General features: G+C 39.4%; 1 protein-coding gene and 1 pseudogene across 1 annotated transcript; both read left to right on the top strand.

The window, feature by feature from the left end:
• The first annotated feature begins 832 nt into the window (after positions 1–832).
• On the top strand, positions 833–23,924 carry LOC132286544 (receptor-like protein 44; annotated as a pseudogene).
• Positions 23,925–25,897: 1,973 nt separating this feature from the next.
• On the top strand, positions 25,898–26,470 carry LOC132286538 (uncharacterized). The gene has a single exon (XM_059788888.1). It carries the CDS (start codon positions 25,898–25,900, stop codon positions 26,468–26,470), a length of 573 nt encoding a protein of 190 aa, XP_059644871.1.
• The last annotated feature ends 288 nt before the right edge of the window (positions 26,471–26,758 follow it).

Genomic DNA, 26,758 nt, shown 5'->3' with positions numbered 1-26,758 from the left:
GAAATACAATAAAATTGGGTTTATTTTATAATTATTACTAAATATTCTTTTTATTGAATCATTTTCTAATTAGATTTTCTTGGGACTAAATATTAATCATTTTCTACTTAGATTTTCTTCGGTAGTTTAATTTTTTTTAATATTGTATATTTACAATAGTCTTTTATTGAATCATTTTCTAATTTGATTTTATTCATTAGTTTAATTTTTTAATATTATATGTTTATAGTAGTTAAAATTGAAAAGAAAATTTAAAATAATTTAATTACAAAATAAATTAATATATGTATTAAAATTCTTTATACTTTTAAGAGTTAATTACAATGACACCCCTGAGGTTTGTTATAATGACAACTATAAACAAGTTGAGTCTTTTTTAAACAATGACACCCTCTTAGGTTTGATAATGTTAACAAAGGTACTCAATGGTCCTCACACATGGTGAATTGACATTATTATCCTTTGACTCATTCAATTACCAATTTATCCAATTTACTATTCTTTATTATTGACCAAAATACCCTAAGTAACCCTACTCATACTAATAAACCAAACATCCACCACCACCACCATTTCACAGCCCCCATAGCCCTTTTTGTATCTCAATCTCACCAAAAGCTCCACAATCCAAATACCCCCAAACCCCAACCCAATTTCAGAATTTTTGCCACCTATGCCACCGGCAAGGGCAAAAGGATTGCAGTTGAGACAACTACAACCTTTGGGTTCAAAATTTTGATGGAAACATTCACAATTGATGAGATTGGTCGGGATGAGAGAAAATTGGTTTGCTTGGAAATTCTACAAGTCTTTCTCCTGGGCTCTGGCGACGATGACGACCAAAGTGATGAGATTGGACTTCGGTGATATGATTCCGGTGTTGGTTGGGTTTATATGTGTGTGTGTGTGTGTGTGTGTGTGTGTGTGTGTGTGTGTGTGTGTGTGTGTGTGTGTTGTAGGTGGCATAGGGAGAGAAAAAGGTAAAGGCAGCGGCGTTAGGGATCTGTACTAGAGGTCGGAGGTGTCGATGGCGTCGTAGAAGAGATTGTAGCCGTTCGATAGCTGGGTTGCGATCACATTCTCGAGTTCTTACACACAATAACTGGTGGTGGAGGAGAAGTGGTGGCGGGGGCTGTGGTGGAGAAGTGGTGGCGGTATAAGGAGGGAGATGATGGCGGCGACTGTGGTTGGGGAGAGACGGCGACTGTGGTTGGGGATATAGCGGCAGCGGAAGTGGTTGGGGTGATCCAGCGGCGACAGCTGATGTGGATGGGGCGACGACTGATGTGGAGGAGTGGAGAGAGGTGGGGAACGTTGCAGTGGAGAGTGAGGGTGGAAGTTGTGGTGGTGTAGGACTGTAGGAGAGACGGCGACTATGGTTGGGGAGATAGCGGCAGCGGATGTGGTTGGGGCGATCCGGCAGCGACGGCTGATGTGGAGGAGTGGAGAGAGGTGGGGAACGTTGCAGTGGAGAGTGAGGGTGGAAGTTGCGGTGGTGTAGGACCGTAGGTGGGTGGCGATGGTGGTTATATATATATATGTGTGTGTGTTTTTCTTAATTTTTTGGTGTTTTCTGGATTGTTTCAACTGGGGATGGTGTTAACCCATCTGGGTTATCTTTAACTTTATTGCAATTGATCTGATGGTGCTGATGTAATAGTGTATATATCTATAAGGGCAAATTTGATTTTTCATGAGTTCTAATATTTTATCATAAAAATGAATTAAACATTGAAGGACAAAGTAGTCTTTTATAGCATTTTAAGGGCATGTTTGGATAAAAATTCTCACAGGGGGTGTCTGTGTTAAAAAAATAACTAAGTTATATATGATTGTCATTATGTCAAACCTCAGGGGGTGTCATTGTAATTAACCCTAATTTTAATAATAATGGTTAATTTCACTCAGACTCTCTGAGGTTACGTCATATTTCACCAAAATGAAGATTTAGTTTTTAACTTTCACTTACACCCCAATTTGCTTTTTGGGCTCTGACACATGTGAATTGACTCTTTTACCCTTAACTTTTTAATACAAAAATATATATAATTCTAAAAGACAAAACTACCCTCTACATCTCACACCCAACAAATAACATCATACACACAAACACCCACCATTGCCTCATCCTTCTCAGAGAATTCATCGCTGCCATGACAGAGCAATTTTGGATCAGAATTTCAGAATCGCCTCGTCTTCACCTCTGTATATATATACAGACTATTTGTACACTTAGTCCCGATACCACCACCTCATCTATGGTCCCGCAATCCCAATAGTCCAAATGCACACATTAACACCTTCTCTCTCCTCTCTCTGCAGACCAATCCTCTTTAGATTGTTCATTAATGATTTCACCCAAATCGCCGACTGGGATTTTGGTAAAATTAAATCAACGGTTTCACCCTCCAATTTAAAAAAAGAACAGAAAACTAACAAATTGTAATCAAAATGGCTAAACAGAGACAATTAACAAAACAATATAGAATAACACTGGGCTTTTTCCCGCAGAATTTAGAAAAATCAGTAAAACAACTAATATAAGCAATTTCTGGTAAATTCAATTAACTAAACATAAAAAAAAGCTCAAACCCAAGTGCCAAATGACAGAATAATTTACAATTCAAACCCAGAAGTGAAAATAGGACGTAGCTTGAATCAATTCAGGGAACCCACATCACAATTTAACTCTTTCTCAAAGTCTATGCGTCAATTCCTTGAAATTCATGGGTCTGTGCACACAGAGAGAGATTGGAGGAGAGAGAAGATGGCTTATGTGTGAGGGTAGATATATACACACACATATACAAAACAGAGGCGATTCTGAAATTTGCATCCGAAACCGAGGAGATAGACCATCGAGCTCGGCCAGTGGAGCTCTCGGCTGTCGCACAACTCTATGCAAATTGTGATCCATATTGTTTCTTTGCTTCTTCTCCACCAAGTCACGACGGTGATGGACTCCGCGGTAACGCAGCATCGGCGGTGAAGACAAGGCAATTCTGATCCGAAATTGCTGTCGTGGTGGCGATGAATTCTCTGGCGAAGATATGGTATGGGTCTTTCCGGCACTGTGCTTCTTCTAGGTGATAGAGCGGTGACAGTTCATTGGCCCCAATTCATCACTGTGCTTCCTCATCGGCCCTACTTCATCAGCCAAATGATCTCGCAACCCTCTCAACCGCTGACCTCCCAACCCTCTCCGATTCGCCTCCCAACCGACGTCGATCTCAAGAGGTGTAGGCAGCGACACCAACACCCAATCTCTCAACCCTCTCAACCGCCGACCTCCCAACCCTCTTCGATTTGCCTCCCAACTGACGACAACCTCAAGACCCAACACCTAATCTCTTCGATTCACCTCCCAACCTTCTCTAACTCGCTCTTTCTCTCAAAATCCCTCCACGATGATGCCGTTCTTCGGTCGCCGTTGAAGATGGAGTCTTTACAAGTCAAAGAATCGGTCACAGATTGGTGTAGGTTAATTGGGATGATTGTCTGAGAGGATGATAAGAGGAAATGTGTGTTGGGGGTAGTTTAGTCACAAAAATAGTCAACATGAGATCAAAGGGTAACATAGTCATTTAACACCTCAAAAGTACTATGACCCCACTAAAAATTGATATTTGGGGTGTAAGTAAAATGTTAAGTCACTAATTCAAATATGAGTGCAAATTAAAAATCAAATCTCCATCTAAGTGAAATATGACCTAACCTCAAGGGATCTGAGAGAAATTAACCCCATTAATAATATAAATTTGTATATACACACATGTAAGTGTTGACATTAAATATGGAATTACTAGACTTATGAAGGTAGAATAAAATAAGTGCTGAATTGTTTGATTAAATTGATAAAAGGTTATTAGGTTATGCGAAGGGCTCAAACAAATTGGTTTTAATTGAGATTTTTTTTTCAATTATTATTATTATTATTATTATTATTTTGCACTAATTGATGTTATAAAATCTAAGAATAGTAGAGTGGTGAAAGGAAATGTATAATTAATCTCACAAATTTGACAAACAGTATATATATATTTTAAATTATTATTAGGGTTAAATGCAAAAAAAAAACCCCACTGAACTACAAAAAACCCCCCCTAAACTATGATTTTGTTGCATTTTACTCCATCAGGTGACCGAAAAAGATAAAAGATAATTTCGCCCTTGTTATGAAATGACATAGTTTTGCACCAACCAGAGAGCCACCACCACTTCCCATTTCCATGGCGGTCAGTCGCCGGCCGTCTATGACGGCCCAAGTTTTTTAACTCGGTGCGTCAGTGATGAACCGAAAGTTGATCCGGTAACGGATCCGAATGCGGAAGCAAAAGATGAAACCGAAGTCTTTAGAGATATAAACCATCTCTAAGACACCAATGTGACCTTCCATGAAGTCACGAAGCTCAAAGAGAATGAAAGCGAAAACAAGGGTCAAAACGGGCAAAAATCGTGAACCAAGGGGCAAAATAGTCAACTCACCATTAAAAGGAGAAACTTGACTCTAAACAAGTCAAACAAGGTTAAAAAAACTTAATCTAATCATTTCAAAACATTCCAAGAAGTTCTAAGAACATTGGACATGAATCCCTCAAAGTGCCCTATCCCGGTTAAAGTGAAAACTGATACTACTTCACTAAAATATGAATAACTCCCACTATGTTTGGAATCTGAGGATGGGATTGGTACTATTGGAAAGATGACTCAAAATCCATGAATTTAGGCTTAAGAATCACCCCATTTGGATAAGAAATGAAGGAGTTATGGTCGTTTGAAGTCGGAACATTAGTGCTGAAACTGAACTGAAGAAGCTGGGTGAAAGGGGTCATTTCGGTCTACCGAAATAACCCATCGGACGACCGAAATAGGTCCAAATAGTGCAAAAGCCTACTGGAAATAAGTGATTACTGTGCATTAACAACTCCAAAGGCTATCGGTCGACCGAAATGAAGTTTTGGACGACCGAAACAACTCAAAAAGCTCAGAATGAACCTGCTATGACCAAGATTTGATGAAGCTTCACCCAAACTTCAAACCCCAACATGGATATGATCCAAAAACATGATTTTAAGCTATATAAATATGCTAGCAAGTATAATTTACATATTAAAATGTATTACAATGACCTATAACCTCATTACATGACATTTGCTCAAATTCACATACCAAACCTCAAAGTTGGAAAACAATACGTTTCAAAAGCAAAACTTGGAATCTAAGTGCATACACTTGAACTTTAAAGTTGGTGACCCTTGGCCACAAATCATACATATCAAATAGGTCCCAAATAGTGTATCCTAGTACACTTTACACATAAAAAAGCAAAAAGAGCATGTTAAACCTAACTAAGTGTTACAATATTAAAAGTAAGACTTAAACATGCCAACACTTGCATGTGAACAAGAATGCTTTGAAAGAACTTCAAATCTCCAAACCATTAAAGATAAATGTGTAATACCCCTAATTTTCAAAAGGATAGTCTCGGTATTTTGTTTAATTGTTTTCTGTTCATTAATTATTTTTGGTTCATTAATCGTTTTGAATTATGTTTTAATATGTTTTAATTGACTTTTTACTTATTTGATTTACTTGGCTTATTTGTGTTATTTGAATTAATTAGTTGGTTTATTTGTTTTCTTTGGTTTAATTAATTATTTGAATTATTTACATTAATTGTGATAATTGTGATTATTTAAGTTAATTGTTTAGTTATGTGTTTAATTGTAATGGTGTTATATTTAATTCTTTATTGTAAATTTAAATTGGTAATTGTCTTGATTTAATAATTAGGGTTATATTGGTAATTGTCTTGATTTAATAAGTAAGGTTTTACTTTTAATCAGTTTGTAAGCCGTCGTAGGTTTCTCAGTATGTTGGATGGGCCGGTTAGGATTTCAGTTGGGGCTTGAATTAATTTAGGGTTTAGTAAAATCCTATAAATATATGTTAGATGTTTGATTAGGGTTTGAGAAACATAACAAAACCAAGTATACGACTGTGGAGACAAAGGAAGAACAGAGAGGGTTCACGTTGGTTTTCGTTGGAACTTTAGAGACGGCGTAGAGATTTTTGGACAAAGATCTCAAAGGCAAGTTCTAACCTTACTCTCTCCCTTATACTCGTGTTCTTTACATACTCAATAGTTCCAGGATGAATTACATGTTTAAAAATAAAAATGTTATCTGTTTCATGTTTAGAGTTTAATTGAAACTGAATTTGTTTTAAAATTGTTAAACTGGTTAACTTTGAACTTTCTTGTTAATTCTTGGTATCCATATTAGTAGCATAATAAGGACTGAATTAAGGGTTGGAATCTTCTGGGATTAAGTTAAATTCTCTGAAAACCTATACTGTGAAGTGTCGGAGGCGTAAACGACGACTGGAGAGGAGAACACGAAGAAGAGGAGGGAGAGAGCCGGCTCCTATTGGGTTGGAGCCGGCTCTCCTTGGATTGGAGGCGGCTCCAATGGTCTAGGAGCCGGCTCCAAGGCCATTGGAGGCGGCTCCAATATTCTGGAGCCGGCTCCAGGTTGTTTTCTACGGGGGTTTTTGGTTCTGTTGTTTGTTTTTCCACTTTTCAGTGATTAGCCTTCATAGTGATTGTTTTAATATGTTTTAGTGGAGAATGAATACTGTAATGGATGGTTTAGGAGTGGTCTAGAGTAAACATAAATATTCAAAGATCAGATTAACATAGAATTGGACACAAAGCATTAATCATTAGGATTACATGGAGTTAATTACGAATGTCTTGTAGACTTGTGTGGATTTGGAGTTTCTAACTTCTAGATTATAATGTAAAATTTCTTGTGAGAGTTTGTGCACTGCTAATTGCAAATTCTTAGAATATACATACATACAAGGAATCTGTATTTTTGCTAAAGATTAATTGATGATTAAACTTAACATTTAATTCGTCAATTTTGTTGAATAGGAGCTTAACAGTATGATAAATTGTCTAGATTTATTATGCATGCCATGGAAATAAATATTATAACATTTGTTTAAGCTCTGTTAATTATGGATACCGGGAATAAACTTATATTTACAGACACAGTCATGTGGGTGATCAGGTAACGGCTTATTGTTGGATTAATTAAGCATGTTTTTCTAGTATACTTTAATGTGCTTAGTTTGGAACTGTGGGTTTTGACACTGATACTGTTAGTACTTAATCAGTGGTTGGATTTATTAAAGCATGATGGTTAATCTATTCTAACATGGTTAGGTTGGAATTGTTGGTTTTGGTATTTATAAATTATTTAAATGCGTTGAATAGAGTAATTAATATTGATATTTATGTTTCCAATGTTAATCAATTTGTTGGGACTATTCAAGAACGGTTGTTAATATATTCTGATATGCTTGATATGGACTCGTTGATATTGTTATGTACTTGTATATGCTTTATCAACTATTGGACGGATTGGATTGTATGTACCGGTATGGGACGGTGACATACTAGGTTTGGATTAGCTCAAATTGCTAAGTCCTACCTATTTTGGAGTAAGGGCACGAGTTATAAAATACAATCCTCCTTATATATATAAGTCGGTATGGTTGAATACGCCGAGTGACTTACTGGATTTCTTGTGGATGGTTAGAAACGGAGTTTAGATATATTTTTATGTTACCGTGTCATGAACTTAAGTCTCAGTGTCGACGGTTAGGGTGCGTATATGTAGTTGGATGTGTAGCTGACTGTGAAGGTTGAGGTATACCCTGTTTAGGTTTAGGTACTCATGCTTACTCAGGTGCGTATTGTGTGATGCCTTCTATCCAGGTTGAGACCCCCTTCATGGCCTAGCGAGAGTCCAGTAGTGTGGATATATTTATGTACGGATTATTAGTTATTGTTGAACTATTTAGTATGTACATGCGTATCGAGTCTCTGCTTGGATTGTAGTAGGATAGAACTTGTTCGTGGGCCTGACCCAGTCCTATTTTTCAGGTGTACGTCAATTCCAGGCTTGAGCTTGTTCGTGCTGAGCAGAGACGATCTTCCATTCTACCGACGATGTAGGGTTTCTTTCCAGATCTTGGATTTGGATTTTATCTTTCATTTTACTTTCATTCAGTGTGAGATTTTTATTAGGGGTCCACTAGAGATGGATTCTCGAGTTGTTCAAATTATGGATATTTGGTTTATCAAATTTAAGTATTTAATTATTTAAGGATTATCTTTTAGTTCTCTTTTCAGCTTTAAACTTTCATTGCTTAATTCATTTTGTATTCCGTGTTCGCTATAAAATATTAATTGTTTGATATTCCCTCGGGTTTGGGCCTGGGCCTGATCAACCCGTGTCTCGGATTCGAGGGGTATCACAGTTGGTATCAGAGCACTCCAGGTTCAAGTGTCTCTAGGATGTTTTTGTATTAAGTCTTCCGCGTAGCGTTCTCTTGAATAGAGCTTAAGTTAGGATTCATTGTATTCCTTATGGTTCGTATAGAAATGGTACTGATGTCTGTCTTTTCGTGTTAACAGATGGTTAACGCTAGAAATGGACAGAACATGCAAGGAACTAGGAAGGAAAGGAGAGCGGCACGTAGGCAACAATATCTCCTACAGCGTCAGCAAATGGAGGAAGAGCAACAAAGGCTTGGGTTTCAAGATGACATGGATCAGTTTCAGGAGGAACAGGAGAATGTTCAACAGACTCTGGACCAGGTCAGAGATCCAGAGATTCCTCCTCACCTCAATGACCTCGTTGCTCGGGCTATAGAGGCTGGGGTAACAGCTGCACTCCGAAACCAACCACAGGTTCAGCAGGCACCTGTACCAGCACCAGTGGTTCAGACGGATTCTTGGGGAAAGGCTAGGAGCTCTTTCACAAAGGGGAGTCCACCTGTATTCTCAGGCTCAACCGATGCGAGAGCAGCTCACCAGTGGAAACAGGACATTGAGCGTCATCTTTGTTTGGTTCAGTGCACGGAGGTTCAGAAGCAGATGCTTGCTACTTTCAAGTTAGTTGGGGATGCACTACAGTGGTGGGAGTTAGTTACCACCTCAGAGGAGAGGATGACATTGTCTTATGATGAGTTCAGTGCTCGCTTTGATGAGAAATATTTTTCCTATACAGTCAGGGCAGCTATGAAGATCGAGTTTCTAAGTCTGCAGCAGGGAAACATGACAGTGGCGAAGTATGAGCAGCAGTTCACACGCTTGTCTCTCTTTGCACCGAGGAGGTGGATACAGAGGAGAAGAAGCGTAACAGTTTTGTCAAGGGACTGATGTGGTCTATCAAGAGAGCTATTACAGGTAGTCCAGCCTATACTACCTATGCTCAGGTGGTAGACGCCGCTCTACAACAGTATCAGTTGACTGTGGACATCAGACAGGCTCGTGGTGAGAAGCGGGGAGATAAAGACTCTACTAATCAGTCAGCTGAAAAGGGGAATGGCAATGGTCACCGGCAGAATGACAAAGGTAAGTTCCAAGGGCAACAGCCTTGGAAGAAGCACAAGGGTGGTTCAGATGCTCATCGGAATGGGGCACCTATTCAGAGGCAACAGAATGGGGGACCACAGGCAGGACTGGGTCAGCCACAGGCTAACCGACAGAGGAGGCCATTTGGTACTTTCCAGGGTAGTTGTTACACTTGTGGAGAGTATGGTCATACCACCAGGCAGTGTCCTAAAGCGGGACAGGGACAGGGACAGGGACAGTATGTGCAGCAGGGACAGAGGGCGCCAGTGCCTCTACCAGCTCCACAGGTTCCACGGATTCAGGGACAGACACATCTGGCTTTACCGGCACCGCCGCAAACTCAGGGACAGGCACCACAGCAGTTGCATTATGGCAAGGTGTATAACCCCAAGCCACAGGATGTTCAGGCACCTCAGACTATTGAGGGTAAGTTTCCTATTCATGGTTTACATGGACGTGTTTTATTTGATACAGGTGCTACACACTCATTTGTAGCTAGGACTTTTGTTGCTTTATCTGGGATGAGGACGAGGGTATGCACTAGACCTTAGGGTATTTCTACACCATTGGGTGATACAGCTATTATATATGAGAGTGATGGGCCTGTGACACTAGATATTGGCAGACTCAGATTTCTAGCCAATCTACTGGTCCTGGACATGCACACTTATGATGTGATACTTGGGATGGATTGGTTGTCTCACTACCATGCCCAAGTTGATTGTTTTGATAGATCTATTATTTTTACCATATCTGGTCAGGATATGTACGTAGTAGCTATGCCACGTTCTAAAGGAGGCGGTAGCACCTATTTGTTCCATGTGGAGGAGGAAAAGGATGAGGGGATTACTGTGTCATTGGATAACATACCAATTGTACAGGATTTCCCGGATGTATTTCAGGAGATTCCATGGTTGCCACCTAGTCGCGAGATCGATTTTGCGATAGACTTAGCTCCAGGCATTGTGCCTATTGCTAGGGCACCCTATAGGATGGCACCGGTAGAGATAAGAGAGCTGAGGGATCAGATTCAGCAGTTACTCAGCCAGGGTTTTATTCGTAGGAGTACATCACCTTGGGGAACACCAGTTCTGTTTGTGAAGAAGAAGGATGGTTCGCTTCGTCTGTGTATAGATTACAGGGAGTTGAACAAGGTTACGATTCGTAACAAGTATCCTTTGCCCAGGATTGATGACTTGTTTGATCAGTTAAGGGGAGCCACATACTTCTCCAAGATTGATCTGCGTTCTGGGTATCATCAGCTGAGGGTTAGGGAGCAGGATGTTCCTAAGACAGCGTTTCTCACGAGATATGGTTCTTATGAGTTTCGTGTTATGCCGTTTGGGACGACTAATGCACCTGCAGTGTTCATAGACTTAATGAATAGAGTCTTCCGGGCTTATTTGGATCAGTTTGTTATTGTCTTTATTAATGACATCTTGATCTATTCTCGGTCGGAGGACGATCATGCTAGACATCTTTGCATAGTCTTGTAGACGCTTCGTGAACACCAGTTGTATGCCAAGTTCGAGAAGTGTGAATTTTGGCAGCGGGAGGTGAAATTTCTGGGTCACGTGGTGTCAGAAAAGGGGATCGCAGTGGATCCGGCCAAGGTTTCAGCGGTGGTTGAGTGGGGACAGCCTACATCACCTGCAGAGATTCGGAGTTTTCTCGGTCTGGCAGGATATTACAGGAGATTCATCCAGGGGTTCTCCAAGATAGCAGGACCACTCACTCATCTGACCAAGAAGGGTGTACAGTTCGTGTGGGATGAACACTGTCAGCGAACTTTTGATGAGCTGAAAAGGAAGCTGACTTCTGCACCGGTTCTGGCTACTCCGCAGAGCGGGATAGAGTATCTTGTTTACACGGATGCATCGTTGCAGGGTCTTGGATGTGTATTGATGCAGGAGGAGCGACCGATTTCTTATGGATCTCGGAAACTTAAGCCTCATGAGCTTAATTATCCAACACATGATTTGGAGTTGGCAGCAGTGGTCTTTGCTTTGCGTATTTGGAGGCATTATCTGTTGGGTGAGTCCTTCAGATTATTCAGTGATCACAAGAGTCTGCAGTACTTGTTCACTCAGCGGGAGCTGAATATGAGACAGCGCAGGTGGTTGGAGTTTGTAAAAGACTATCATTTTTCTATACAATACCATCCAGGGAAAGCGAATGTAGTGGCGGATGCACTCAGTCGCCGACCTCTTGGTAGTCTTTCTGCTCTATTCACTACTGAGTGGAATGCTTTGAAGAGTATGGATGAGTTATCGGATGCTTTTATGGCTTGCATGGTGGTTACACCTTCCATCATTCACAAGGTTTTACAAGCACAACTCATCGATCAGCAGTTTGTCGACAAGGTCGTAGAGATAGCTTCCGGAGATGTTCCATTCTACTATGTTGGGGCTGATGGAGGTTTAAGGTACAAGGGACGGTTAGTGGTAGCTTCTGCTGATAATTTGAGGAAGGATGTGATGACTGAGACTCACCACTCCTGTGGCTTGGGGTTATACACCCTGCCATAATGCAACTGCTGTGGTGCCTGTCCCTGAGTTTGCGGCGGTGCCGGTAAAGCCAGAACAAGTTATCAGCAGAAGGTACCACTAACCGTTCAGCACTAACCAGGGCCAAAAACCATGAAACTGGAAAATATCGACCAGAAGGGAATTCTAAGAGTACATGACTCGACGAAAAGTGAAAATGAATCTCGTACGAGGATCCAGGCTCCAGACGAGATATGTAATACCCCGTAATTTTAAAGAATGTATTTAAATTAATTTTGTGTTAGGTTAATTAATTTTATTTATTTGTGCATACTACATTATTATATTATGTTCATTTAATTGTGCATGTAAAGTGATTGTGTATGTTAAAATAGTAAATTTATTTATGCATGTATTATTAATAATAATTTTATTTGTTGGTTATGCTTATATTAATCATTATTAGTTAATTAAAGTATTATATTTGTGTTATATAGTATTATGATGATATAATGTATTATTTTGTAATAATAATAATTATATTAGTTTAATAATAATTATATTAGTTTAATAATAATAATAATAATAATAATAATATTATAATAATAATAATTATTATAAAAGTTTATTAATAATAATATTAGTAATAATAATAATAATATTTATAATAATAATAATAGTATTAAACCAAAGTCATGATGAAATTAGAGATTAGGATAGGATTGCATCAATGGTTATGGTTGGAATTAAAGCCATATAGGTAGGAATATGAGAAATGGGTGAGAAGTTATTATAAATTAGATATTTGTAATATTTATATTATATATTTTGTCTATAAATTAACTAGCTTGCCTTAGAAAAAAAAATAAAGGGAGTTAGAAGCAAAGTATAAATTCTAGAGAGCTATTTTATAAGAGTGAAAGGAAAAGAGAAAGAGAAAGAAGCTTGGACCGGTGTAGGCAATTTTACCCGACTACGCGCAGACCGGCGGATTTATTTTAAATCCAAAAAGGCAAGTTATTATCTACTTTTCCCCTTTGAATTAATAAATTAATTGTTTAGCTTATTTTTATGCATAGAGCCAAGGTTTGGGGGTTAATAAATTATTAATTTTATTTTATTAAATTAATGGAATTTTAATTATATAGGATGGTATATATTTATTTAATGTCCTATGAAATTAATAATGGCTAAAAATAATTAAATAAGACTTTAGGGATTTTTCTAGAATTTTCTAGATTTTTCCGGGCATTTTCTGCAATTTCCGGCGACCTTCCGGCGAGTTTTCCGGTCGCCGGCAGTGGGGGAGACGACCGGAGTGATCCGGTGCGACGCGGCACACCATAGGAGGGTGTACGCGCGCATCCTGGCCATTAGTGGAGTCTGATTGATCCGGTGCATCGCGGTCCATGATACCGCGGTACACCCGGATCTGTGGGCGTTGGATGGAGGGAAGATAGGGTGAGATGATCCGGTGTGACGCGAGTACGGAATCCGGATGCAGCCAACCAACCAGGAAGTGACACGTCAGCAAGGCACCCTTAGTGCGCGCGTGGCAGCGCGTGCACGCGCGTGGGAGCGCGTGGCTGATGCCAGACGCGCGTGGAGGCGCGTGGGAGAGTGGGGAAGGTTGGGCTGCGCGTGGGGAGGCTCTGGGAGGCGCGTGAGGGCGCGTGTGGGGTCCCTACAGCTGCTGGAAATTACCAGAATACCCCTAGGGCCTGTTTTGTAAATTCCAGAACCTTAAACTTGGATTTTTAGGTACTGTGTTGGTAATTACGGGTTTAACGGGCCACGAAATTATTATTTTAACACCCGTTACTCATTTTTATGGCCGATTAATCTTTTCTAAGCATTTATTGGCTCGTTCGCAGTACGGATACTAATGTGATTTATTTAACGACATTGTTAAATATAAATAGTGTTATTATCGTATTTAATGGTATCAAACATTACTGTTAAATTAAATAAGGTCATGGTTTTAGTCAGATAAATTATCCATGATATCTTATAGGATGTTTATACTGTTAATTGATATATAAACCATGATTATTATGCTGTGTGCATTTCAGGGAATAAATGGACTGTTTATTATGTCGCATTTATATTATATGGATGTGTTGCCATATAGAACCATGTGAGCTGACTAATAAGTTTAGACTCATTTATACCTTATGCATTCGTTGCGATAGACAGATGTGTGGCTGTCGGGGTATGTGGTTTAATATTATTGGCATGTGTTGCCTAATTGACATACTCGGTATATTTATTAATATTATTGGCATGTGTTGCCTAAATTGACATTCTCGGTACATTTATTAATATTGTTGGCATGTGTTGCCTAATTTATATGCTCAGTATATTCATCAGTACTTTGCGAGGTGTTATCACTGTGTAGTTCGTTATAGTCTGTGTTGTCAGTACCGTGCACCATGTATAATAGCTGATTTCCCGGGTAGGGAAAGGCGACACTTGACCACCTAGTGTGAGTCTAAGTGATCTCCGTCTATTCTGGTTGAGGTCATGTTATATATCGGATAGTTCCCGTAGGATGTATACAGATATAGTACTCATCCGATTCATAATGATTAATTTATTTGATTCTCTGATTTGGGTCATAGTAGAGAGGACTTGCTCGTGGGGTTGACCCACCATTGTTGTTATTTCAGGATACGGTCAGTATCCGTTTCAAGGCTGAGGTTAGCAGTGTGGGACCATCATCCGAACTCATCTACTCCTACGATCCAGTGCAGGGTAGAAGTTTTATGTAGTATTTCAGTTTCAGTTTTTATCTACTTTTGACGTTGAACTCTCAGGGTTATATTTAGGGATCCCTGACGTAGGATTTCCAAGTTGTAATGAAGTACTGTATCAAATAAAGGATGGATGGATGTTGTATTATTTAATGTTTCTTTCCTGTCTAAATTCTTTTATTTCCATCATTTTGTATTCCATGCTTGTATATTGCCAATTGTTTTTGATATCCCTCGTTTTTCGTGTATAAGCCTGATCAACTTATGCGTGGGAAATGTGGGGGTGTTACAGTTGGTATCAGAGCATTCCAGGTTCGAGTGTCTTAGGGATCTGTGATTACTATACTTCCGCGTTGTGTATTCTGATAATTAGAGCCTAAGTATTAGGGTTCTTTGTATTCTTTTAGTCGGTCCATTATAATGTACTGACGTTAGATTTTTCTGAATTTAAAAGAAGGATGTCTCGGCGTGGGACAAGGAATGCGAACCGTCATCGCAGTATTTCCCCAACTCAAAATGAGAATCAGGAATTTTCTCCTCAAGTTGCTGATATCATTGCACGAGCTGTAGCAGCAGGAGTAACATCTGCTCTACGAAACCAGCAACCTCCTCCGATAGTACCTGTTCCTGAACCAGTGGCACAGCCAATGTCATGGGACAAAGTTCGTCACTCGTTCATCCGGGGAAATCCACCAACGTTTGCGGGGTCCACAGATGTCCTGTTAGCATATCAGTGGAAACAGGAGAGCGAGCGTCATCTTCGGATGGTAATCTGTACCGAAGTGCAGAAACAGATGCTAGCTACGTTTATGTTGATAGGCAATGCATTGCAGTGGTGGGAGTCTATTACTACTGTCGATGAGAGGACCAGACTGACGTATGCTGAATTTCAGACTCGCTTTGACGACAAGTATTTTCCTATGTCAGTAAGATCAGCGATGAAGACCGAATTTCTGGATCTGCAACAGGAAGAGATGACTGTGGCTGAGTATGAACAGAAGTTCATAAATTTGTCATTATTTGCACCAGAGGAGGTCAATACGGAAGAAAAGAAGAGAGACCGCTTTGTGAAGGGGTTAATATGGCCGATTAAAGTGGTGATCTTAGGTAGTCCGGCATATACTACTTATATCCAGGTGGTTAATGCCGCCTTACAGCACTGCCAGATGAGGAGTGATTACCGGAAGTCCAAGGGAGATAAGCGGACTAACCGAGACTACCAGACAGTGGAGAAAGGAAGCAGCAGTGGTGCCAAGTCCAATGATCGGGGCAGATTTCAAGGACATCAACCTTGGAAGAAAAACAAAGGAAACCTAGATGTGCAGAGGGATGGAGTCCCTAATCAGGGTAGACAAGGTGGGATACCTCAGACCGGACAGGAACAGTGGTCGGGAAGTCAACAGAGGAGGCAGGTAGGTCCTTTTACGGGACGTTGTTATCACTGTAGAGAGATTGGGCATCCGGCCAAGATGTGTCCCAAAGCTAAACAGGGACAGTATGGGCAGCCGAGACCTAATCAGCCGTTACCTCTACCGGCCCCACCGATGCCACGTGGGCAAGTTCAGAATTTTCCGGCACTTCCAGCACCACCATTTCCTCTGGGACAACCTCCACAGCAGTTGCATCATGGCAGAGTTTATAACTTCATGCCACATAATGCGCAGGCTCCTCAGGTTATTGAGGGTATGTTTTCTATACATGGTAGAACTGCTCGTATACTATTTGACACTGGTGCATCACATTCTTTTGTGTCTAGATCTTTTGTTATCTTATCTGGTATGACGACTCAGTTATGTGACCAACCTCTTAATATTTATACACCATTGGGAGTTGGCGCAATTTTACGAGAGTATAGCGGTGATATCCTTATAGATATGGGCCGGCTTCGATTTCTTGCAAATTTGTTAGTGTTAGATATGCATTCGTATGATGTTATACTTGGGATGGACTGGTTATCTCAGTACCATGCTCAGGTTAACTGTTACGAAAAGTCTATTGTATTTTCCATACCAGGACAGGAGATGTATCTTCTTGTTGTACCACAACCTGATAGAGGGCCTAGCACTTATTTATTCGTTCTTGAGGAGGACTCACAGGAAGCGACTGCGGTATCTCTTGACAGCATCCCGGTAGTACAGGAATTCCAGGATGTATTCCAGGAAATTCCAGGCTTGCCACCGAGTCGAGAGATAGATTTCGTTATTGATTTAGCTCCAGGCACTACGCCTATTGCTAAGGCGCCGTACCGAATGGCACCAGTGGAGATGCGAGAGTTGAAAGATCAAATTCAACAGTTGCTCAGCCAGGGATTTATTCGCAGGAGTACTTCACCATGGGGAGCACCAGTACTGTTTGTAAAGAAGAAGGATGGATCTCTTCGTCTTTGTATTGATTACAGAGAACTGAACAAGGTCACTGTTCGCAACAAGTACCCGTTGCCCAGAATTGATGACCTGTTTGATCAGTTGAAGGGAGCTACTTACTTCTCAAAGATCGATTTGAGGTCTGGTTATCATCAGCTACGAGTTAGAGAACAAGATGTTCCAAAGACAGCATTTCTCACGAGGTACGGATCTTATGAGTTTCGTGTTATGCCTTTCGGTTTAACGAACGCTCCAGCTGTCTTTATGAACTTGATGAATAGAGTATTCAGAGAATACTTAGATCAGTTTGTCATTGTTTTCATTGATGATATTCTGGTTTACTCCAAGTCGGAGAAGGACCATGCCAGACATTTACGCACAGTATTGCAGACACTTCGAGAACATCAGTTGTTTGCGAAGTTTGAGAAGTGTGAATTTTGGCAGAAAGAGGTCAAATTTCTGGGACATGTAGTGTCAGAAGAAGGGTTAGCAGTAGATCCAGCCAAGGTTGCGGCCGTTATGGAGTGGGGACAGCCTACCTCACCGACAGAGATTCGCAGTTTTCTGGGATTAGCGGGGTATTATCGCCGGTTCATCCAGGGATTTTCCAAAATTGCGGGTCCACTTACTCATCTGACTAAGAAGAATGTACCATTTGTATGGGATGATTCTTGTCAGACTGCTTTTGCTGAATTGAAGAGCAAGTTAACTTCTGCACCTGTCTTAGCCACACCTCAGAGTGGAATCGAGTATTTAGTATTTACCGACGCTTCTCTGAAGGGTTTGGGTTGTGTGTTGATGCAAGAAGAGCGACCAGTTTCTTATGGGTCTAGGAAGCTTAAGCCTCATGAGCTTAATTACCCGACTCACGATCTAGAACTCGCAGCAGTGGTTTTTGCCTTGCGTATTTGGAGACATTATCTTTTGGGGGAGACTTTTCGATTGTTTAGCGATCATAAGAGTCTACAGTATTTGTTCACACAGAGGGAACTGAATATGAGACAGCGCAGATGGTTGGAGTTCGTGAAAGACTATCATTTCTCTATTCAGTATCATCCAGGGAAGGCGAATGTTGTAGCAGACGCACTCAGCCGCCGACCCTATGTCAGCCTTTCAGCTTTGTTTACAACAAAGTGGGATGCTCTGAAGACGGTTGATGAGTTAGCAGACGCTTTTATGACATGTGTGGTAGTAACTCCTTCTATCATTCATCAGGTCATTCAAGCGCAACTCTCAGATCAACAGTGTATTGATTTGGTTTCGGAGTTAGCCTCCGGAGATGTTCCTTTTTATTCTATAGGGACTGATGGAGGATTGAGGTACAAGGGACGTTTAATTGTGCCTTCAGCTGATAATTTGAGAAATGTTGTGATGAGAGAGACACACACTTCTCAGTTCTCTGTACATCCAGGGGGAGACAAGATGTATCAGGACATGAAACGCCAGTTTTGGTGGGCCGGCATGAAAAGAGATATAGCTATCTTTGTCTCTAAATGTAGCACCTGTCAGATGATTAAGATTGATCATCAGAGACCGCCAGGATCGTTACAGCCACTTCCCATACCAGAATGGAAATGGGAAAGTATTTCCATGGACTTTATAGAGGGATTACCTACTTCACAGCAAAATCACAACTCTATTTGGGTCATTGTTGATAGATTGACCAAGTCCGCTCACTTTCTGCCTGTTCGGTCAAACTTTACGTCAGAACAGTATGCTAAGCTGTATATTGCAGAAATGGTGAAACTTCATGGTGTACCATTGTCCATCGTATCAGATAGAGATCCGAAGTTTGTATCAGGATTTTGGAGGAGCTTTCAGCAGGCTTTGGGTACAGAACTATATCTTAGCACTGCTTATCATCCTCAAACAGATGGACAGACTGAGCGAGTTAATCAGATTTTAGAAGACATGTTGCGGGCATGTGTTCTTGATTTTAAGGGCAATTGGGAGGAATATTTGCCGCTTTCAGAGTTTGCTTATAACAATAGTTATCAGAAAACTATTGGTATGGCACCATTTGAGGCTTTGTACGGCAGACCGTGTAGGTCTCCTGTCTGTTGGCTTGGAGTTGGTGAGAACAGCTTTTTGGGTCCTGAATTTATTAAGGACACGTCAGAAAAGATCGCTATTATTAGGGATCGGATGCGTACAGCTCAAAGCAGACAGAAAAGTTATGCTGACCATCGAACTCGTGCTTTGGAGTTTAAGGTTGGTGATCAGGTTTTGCTTAAGGTTTCTCCTATGAAGGGAGTAATGCGGTTTGGGTCAAAGGGTAAGTTATCGCCTCATTTTGTGGGTCCTTTTATGATTACAGATCGGATTGGGGCAGTAGCTTATCGTCTGGCTCTACCAGATAATCTTCATAGGGTACATAATGTTTTTCATGTATCTATGCTGCGAAAATTTCTACGGGATGAAGATCGATACCAACACATTGATGTGGGTGAGATTGAGTTGCAACCCGATGCAACCTATTTGGAACAACCTTACTGTATTCTCGATCGTAGGAATCAGATACTGCGCACGAAAACTATTCCATTAGTACGTGTACAGTGGAGTCATCATAATGCTACAGAGTCTACTTGGGAACGGGAAGATATTATCCGTGCCAAGTATCCAGGACTTTTTAATACAGGTATGTAGTGAATTTCGAGGACGAAATTCCTTTATTAGGGGGGGAGAATGTAATACCCCGTAATTTTAAAGAATGTATTTAAATTAATTTTGTGTTAGGTTAATTAATTTTATTTATTTGTGCATACTACATTATTATATTATGTTCATTTAATTGTGCATGTAAAGTGATTGTGTATGTTAAAATAGTAAATTTATTTATGCATGTATTATTAATAATAATTTTATTTGTTGGTTATGCTTATATTAATCATTATTAGTTAATTAAAGTATTATATTTGTGTTATATAGTATTATGATGATATAATGTATTATTTTGTAATAATAATAATTATATTAGTTTAATAATAATTATATTAGTTTAATAATAATAATAATAATAATAATAATATTATAATAATAATAATTATTATAAAAGTTTATTAATAATAATATTAGTAATAATAATAATAATATTTATAATAATAATAATAGTATTAAACCAAAGTCATGATGAAATTAGAGATTAGGATAGGATTGCATCAATGGTTATGGTTGGAATTAAAGCCATATAGGTAGGAATATGAGAAATGGGTGAGAAGTTATTATAAATTAGATATTTGTAATATTTATATTATATATTTTGTCTATAAATTAACTAGCTTGCCTTAGAAAAAAAAATAAAGGGAGTTAGAAGCAAAGTATAAATTCTAGAGAGCTATTTTATAAGAGTGAAAGGAAAAGAGAAAGAGAAAGAAGCTTGGACCGGTGTAGGCAATTTTACCCGACTACGCGCAGACCGGCGGATTTATTTTAAATCCAAAAAGGCAAGTTATTATCTACTTTTCCCCTTTGAATTAATAAATTAATTGTTTAGCTTATTTTTATGCATAGAGCCAAGGTTTGGGGGTTAATAAATTATTAATTTTATTTTATTAAATTAATGGAATTTTAATTATATAGGATGGTATATATTTATTTAATGTCCTATGAAATTAATAATGGCTAAAAATAATTAAATAAGACTTTAGGGATTTTTCTAGAATTTTCTAGATTTTTCCGGGCATTTTCTGCAATTTCCGGCGACCTTCCGGCGAGTTTTCCGGTCGCCGGCAGTGGGGGAGACGACCGGAGTGATCCGGTGCGACGCGGCACACCATAGGAGGGTGTACGCGCGCATCCTGGCCATTAGTGGAGTCTGATTGATCCGGTGCATCGCGGTCCATGATACCGCGGTACACCCGGATCTGTGGGCGTTGGATGGAGGGAAGATAGGGTGAGATGATCCGGTGTGACGCGAGTACGGAATCCGGATGCAGCCAACCAACCAGGAAGTGACACGTCAGCAAGGCACCCTTAGTGCGCGCGTGGCAGCGCGTGCACGCGCGTGGGAGCGCGTGGCTGATGCCAGACGCGCGTGGAGGCGCGTGGGAGAGTGGGGAAGGTTGGGCTGCGCGTGGGGAGGCTCTGGGAGGCGCGTGAGGGCGCATGTGGGGTCCCTACAGCTGCTGGAAATTACCAGAATACCCCTAGGGCCTGTTTTGTAAATTCCAGAACCTTAAACTTGGATTTTTAGGTACTGTGTTGGTAATTACGGGTTTAACGGGCCACGAAATTATTATTTTAACACCCGTTACTCATTTTTATGGCCGATTAATCTTTTCTAAGCATTTATTGGCTCGTTCGCAGTACGGATACTAATGTGATTTATTTAACGACATTGTTAAATATAAATAGTGTTATTATCGTATTTAATGGTATCAAACATTACTGTTAAATTAAATAAGGTCATGGTTTTAGTCAGATAAATTATCCATGATATCTTATAGGATGTTTATACTGTTAATTGATATATAAACCATGATTATTATGCTGTGTGCATTTCAGGGAATAAATGGACTGTTTATTATGTCGCATTTATATTATATGGATGTGTTGCCATATAGAACCATGTGAGCTGACTAATAAGTTTAGACTCATTTATACCTTATGCATTCGTTGCGATAGACAGATGTGTGGCTGTCGGGGTATGTGGTTTAATATTATTGGCATGTGTTGCCTAATTGACATACTCGGTATATTTATTAATATTATTGGCATGTGTTGCCTAAATTGACATTCTCGGTACATTTATTAATATTGTTGGCATGTGTTGCCTAATTTATATGCTCAGTATATTCATCAGTACTTTGCGAGGTGTTATCACTGTGTAGTTCGTTATAGTCTGTGTTGTCAGTACCGTGCACCATGTATAATAGCTGATTTCCCGGGTAGGGAAAGGCGACACTTGACCACCTAGTGTGAGTCTAAGTGATCTCCGTCTATTCTGGTTGAGGTCATGTTATACATCGGATAGTTCCCGTAGGATGTATACAGATATAGTACTCATCCGATTCATAATGATTAATTTATTTGATTCTCTGATTTGGGTCATAGTAGAGAGGACTTGCTCGTGGGGTTGACCCACCATTGTTGTTATTTCAGGATACGGTCAGTATCCGTTTCAAGGCTGAGGTTAGCAGTGTGGGACCATCATCCGAACTCATCTACTCCTACGATCCAGTGCAGGGTAGAAGTTTTATGTAGTATTTCAGTTTCAGTTTTTATCTACTTTTGACGTTGAACTCTCAGGGTTATATTTAGGGATCCCTGACGTAGGATTTCCAAGTTGTAATGAAGTACTGTATCAAATAAAGGATGGATGGATGTTGTATTATTTAATGTTTCTTTCCTGTCTAAATTCTTTTATTTCCATCATTTTGTATTCCATGCTTGTATATTGCCAATTGTTTTTGATATCCCTCGTTTTTCGTGTATAAGCCTGATCAACTTATGCGTGGGAAATGTGGGGGTGTTACAAGATATTTTGCAATAACTTTCGTTAATTGCACAATGGCCCCTACAAAAAGGGTTAACTACAAAACTGCCCCTGAATAAAAATATCTTCCAAAAGATATTTTCTTAGATACCCCTGAAATAAAATATCTTCAAAAGATATTTACAAAAAATACCCCAAGAAAAGGAAAAGTTACCAAAGAACTTTGCATCCATGCCCCTATTGACACCTGGAGCAACCAGAGTACTTTTTTGCAAAAGTAATGATACGTATTTCATGGAAACCACTCAAGATGAAGATACGTGAAGTCAAAAACCAACTCCGAATACAAGAAGTGTGGTTATACCAACAAAGTGACAAACGGGAAAAAGACAAAATAGGGAAAAAAGACGAAATAAGAAAAAGGACGAAAAATGAATAGTGTCGAAAAACGAAAAATGTGAAAATGACTCGGTCCTCAAAGGAAGTTGTCAATCCAAAGAAAAGAGTATCGGAAATCACTCCAGAGCACTTGAGACGACACTAATCGACAAGAAACCAAACTCAGAAGGGAAAAGACAACAGAAAAAAAATTTATCCAAAAATCCGGGTCATTACACTATCAGCTCCCCAACTCCCACCAATAACACCGTCTATGCTCGTACGCCACCACACAAACCCATGCCATCACCACTACCACATCGTCAAATCCAATTTAACCACACACAAACCCACTATCATCACTCCAAACACACACCACCACCACATCGTTAACCCAATTTAGCCACACAAACCCACTGCCATCACCCCACCATCGCCGTTACTTCTCTCTATAAACTCAAATAATTTAGTGTGATTTGGGGATTTAATTTTGGGATTTTGTCAAAATAGGTTAGGGTTATACTGTCACGTCCCAAACACCACATTTCCTAACAGAGAATTGAAAACACCATATCAGCTTTATAATATTTGCTCCGGCTTCACCTCCTACATCCAAGGCGCCACCTGCAACAATGGTTGCATCTAGAAGCTTTCTCTCACTAATCTCTCTCTAAAAGGCTCCTTATCCCCTTACCTCTCCAACTGCACCAATCTCCAGTCCCTCGACCTCTCCTCCAAAGGTTTCATCAGACCCATCCCGCCGGAGCTCTAATACCTTGTCAACCTCGCCCTTCTCAACCTCTTCGCTAATCGGCACTTCGATGACATTCCCCAACAGCTCGCCTTCTGCGCCTACCTCAACGTCATCGATCTCCACGACAATTTGCTCACCGATCAAATCCCTTAGCAGTTGGGCTGCCTCGTCTGCCTTTTAGTGTTCAACGTCTCCAATAATAGACTCTTCGGTCCGATTCTGGCTTCGTTGGGGAATCGGAGTGGGAATTTGCCGAGGTTCAATGTGAGCTTTTAGAGGGGAATAAGGATCTCTACGGATACCCTTTGCCACCATTGAAGAACTAAAAAATGTAGGTGGTTGACTTGGGTCATTTTTTTGATTTAATTTAGATGATTATGCTCTGCTCGGTTTGGATTTGGTTTGTAAGATGAAACTCTCTGAAATTGGGTTACAATTCACTAACTTGGATGATCAGAAAGGAATTTTGGGTGTAATGGTGACAAAGGGGCATTATAGTCCTTTCATGTGAACAAGGGGACTATGGTCCTTTAATTTTATAATTCACATCACGTGATAACATGTGTTGTGTTTACCGGCCATAATCTACCGGACCCTTGCCAGATGGGGTGATTTGCAACCAAACACTATAGTTTGGGGGGTTTTCTGCTCATTTAGAAATTTAGGGGGGTTTTGTGCTTATTTGGGTATAGTTGAGGGTGGTTTAATGCACTTTACCCTTATTATTATTATTATTATTATTATTAATTTTAAACGTATAAAGTTCATTAGAGTTCTCACTTCATGTCATCAAGTAATTAAGCCCAATATCAGTACTCCATTGGATAATTAGATCATGTTTGGTATTTATTTTTACTTTGTATTTTTTTAGGTTTGGGCCCGTTACTATAGCGAAGCAATGGTCTTGTAATGGAATTCATATTTTCTGAAATGTTTCGTAAAATGGGCCTAAAATGACCTGAGCAAAAAATTTATGTTTTTATATATTTTTTTACTGTAACGAGCTACTGTAGCTATAGAAGTAAAAAGTAGATCTGCAACAAATTTGGGCCCAGTTATAAAACATGCACCTTTTGAATATAAAGATTATCTACACAATATAAAGATTGTTGTCGAAAAGAAATATTAAATATTTAATGGCGTAATTGAAATAGAGTTATAAATTATATTCATATATTTAATATAATTATATTATTATTTTATTACCGTATCATTGTTGTGTTCGTGTCTTATTCTTTTTATAAATTTATATATATAGAAAGTTGAAAAGTGAGGCAGAGAGAGAGAGAGAGAGAGTTATCACTGGAAAAAAAAAAAGTTTTGTTTGAGTGGGTTAAGATGGATTTACATTCTTAACTCATCATTGACCATTGAATTGTATGGATATCCACTTTTTATACATTACTGACTCACTCACTTAAATTTGGATATCAGGTTTGGGTATAAATTGTCACCCGTCGGCGATAATATATGGAGCAATGTGTTGGGTATTAAAAAAGATATAAATACAATACATTCATGGAGGGAAAATAAAGATGATCTGATGTTATTTTTTTGGCAATTGATTTGGTCACGGGTCACTCTGAAAAAATCCTTTATTGGGCTCTTATTAGAGAATTAAAATCCAAGCTTTCCTTCTATGGATAGGTAACGCATTAGCGATTGATTAGAAACTACTTTATATCTTTTTTTCTCTATCGAAGTTCTTCAATGGGAAACTTCCTACAAAATAAATTATGCAATGAGATTGAATAAAACTCATACTCCCATGTTGAAAAAGCTGAGTTTGTTAGAATCAAAGTGTGCTGTCATGTGAGTCATAGTTTGTTTCTTTTGTCCTAGTCTTTAAGAAATGATGCAATAAGGAGAGCTAGTCTTTAGGAGCTCCACTATTAATGCAGTAGTGGTAGTATGTTATTATTTTTATTGTTAGTGGCTAATTTTTTCCTTATTTTTTGCTTTTATCCATGGTGTATTTGCCAATAGGCCTTTTGTTTAATGAATAATAGTATGTAGAGTTCAACACTTTCTTCTTCTATTCACTTTTACTTTTCATATATACAGCCTTACTTTGTAACAGTGGCATCCAAGCCTAGGTTAGAGAGAGAGAGAGAGAGAGAGAGAGAGAGAAAGTGAGAAAAGAAAAGTTGAGACTTGAGAGTGCCAAACAAAGCCAAATATATATATATATATATAGAGAGAGAGAGAGAGAGAGAGAGAATGTGAGATAGAGAGTGATATAGCAGTAACTTTATTTCTATTTCACCTGTTTTATTTGCAGTAGTAGTAGAAGTAAATGATGGCCTCTGAAAATTTTGTGCAACCAGCCTTTCCACGTTTTGATGGTCACTATGGCCATTGGAGCATGCTAATGGAGAACTTCTTAAGGTCTAAAGAGTATTGGCATATTGTTGAAGCTGGAGTAGCAGAACCAACAACAGGCACAACACTAACGGACCAGCAGAAAACAGAGATTGAAGGGCAGAAGTTGAAGGATCTTCAAGCAAAGAATTATCTTTTCCAAGCAATCGATTGTTCAATTTTGGAAACCATTCTTTGCAATAACTCCTCTAAGCAGATTTGGGATTCGATGAAAAAGAAGTACCAAGGATCATCAAGGGCAAAGAGGCTGCAGCTTCAAGCACTTCGTTCAGAGTTTGAAATGCTTCGAATGAAATCAGGTGAGTTGGTCTCAGATTATTTCTCAAGAACGATGGCAATCGTCAGCAAAATGTGGATCCATAGCGACAAGGCGGAGGATGTTACCATCATTGAAAAGATTCTTCGGTCTATGACACCAAAATTTAATTTTGTTGTATGTTCTATAAAGGAATCTAAAGATATTGAAGAACTTTCAATTGATGAATTATAAACTTTGTTGTTGGTTCCTGAGCAGAAAATAACCCAACAAGAGAAAGATGAGCAACCATGACAATCACTATACAACACCAAACAAAAAAGAGGTAGAGACAGAGGAAACAAGGACCGTAGAAATCAACAACAACACCAATACCAAAAGTCAGATGATAATCACTTTCATGGTTCCCAAGGGAGAGGAAGAGGCCGAGGTAGCCATCATTCCACCACTTACAGACAAAGGTCAACAGACAAATCCAATATTGAGTGTTATAGGATGTAGAACAAACTTAAATAAAGAGCA

The sequence above is a fragment of the Cornus florida genome, unplaced genomic scaffold (assembly GCF_030987335.1).
Source record: "Cornus florida cultivar Cherokee Brave unplaced genomic scaffold, ASM3098733v1 CherokeeBrave_3.0.0_Hap2_Chr11, whole genome shotgun sequence".
In the NCBI taxonomy this organism is placed as follows: Eukaryota; Viridiplantae; Streptophyta; class Magnoliopsida; order Cornales; family Cornaceae; genus Cornus; species Cornus florida.
This window is presented reverse-complemented; position numbering and strand designations above follow the sequence as displayed.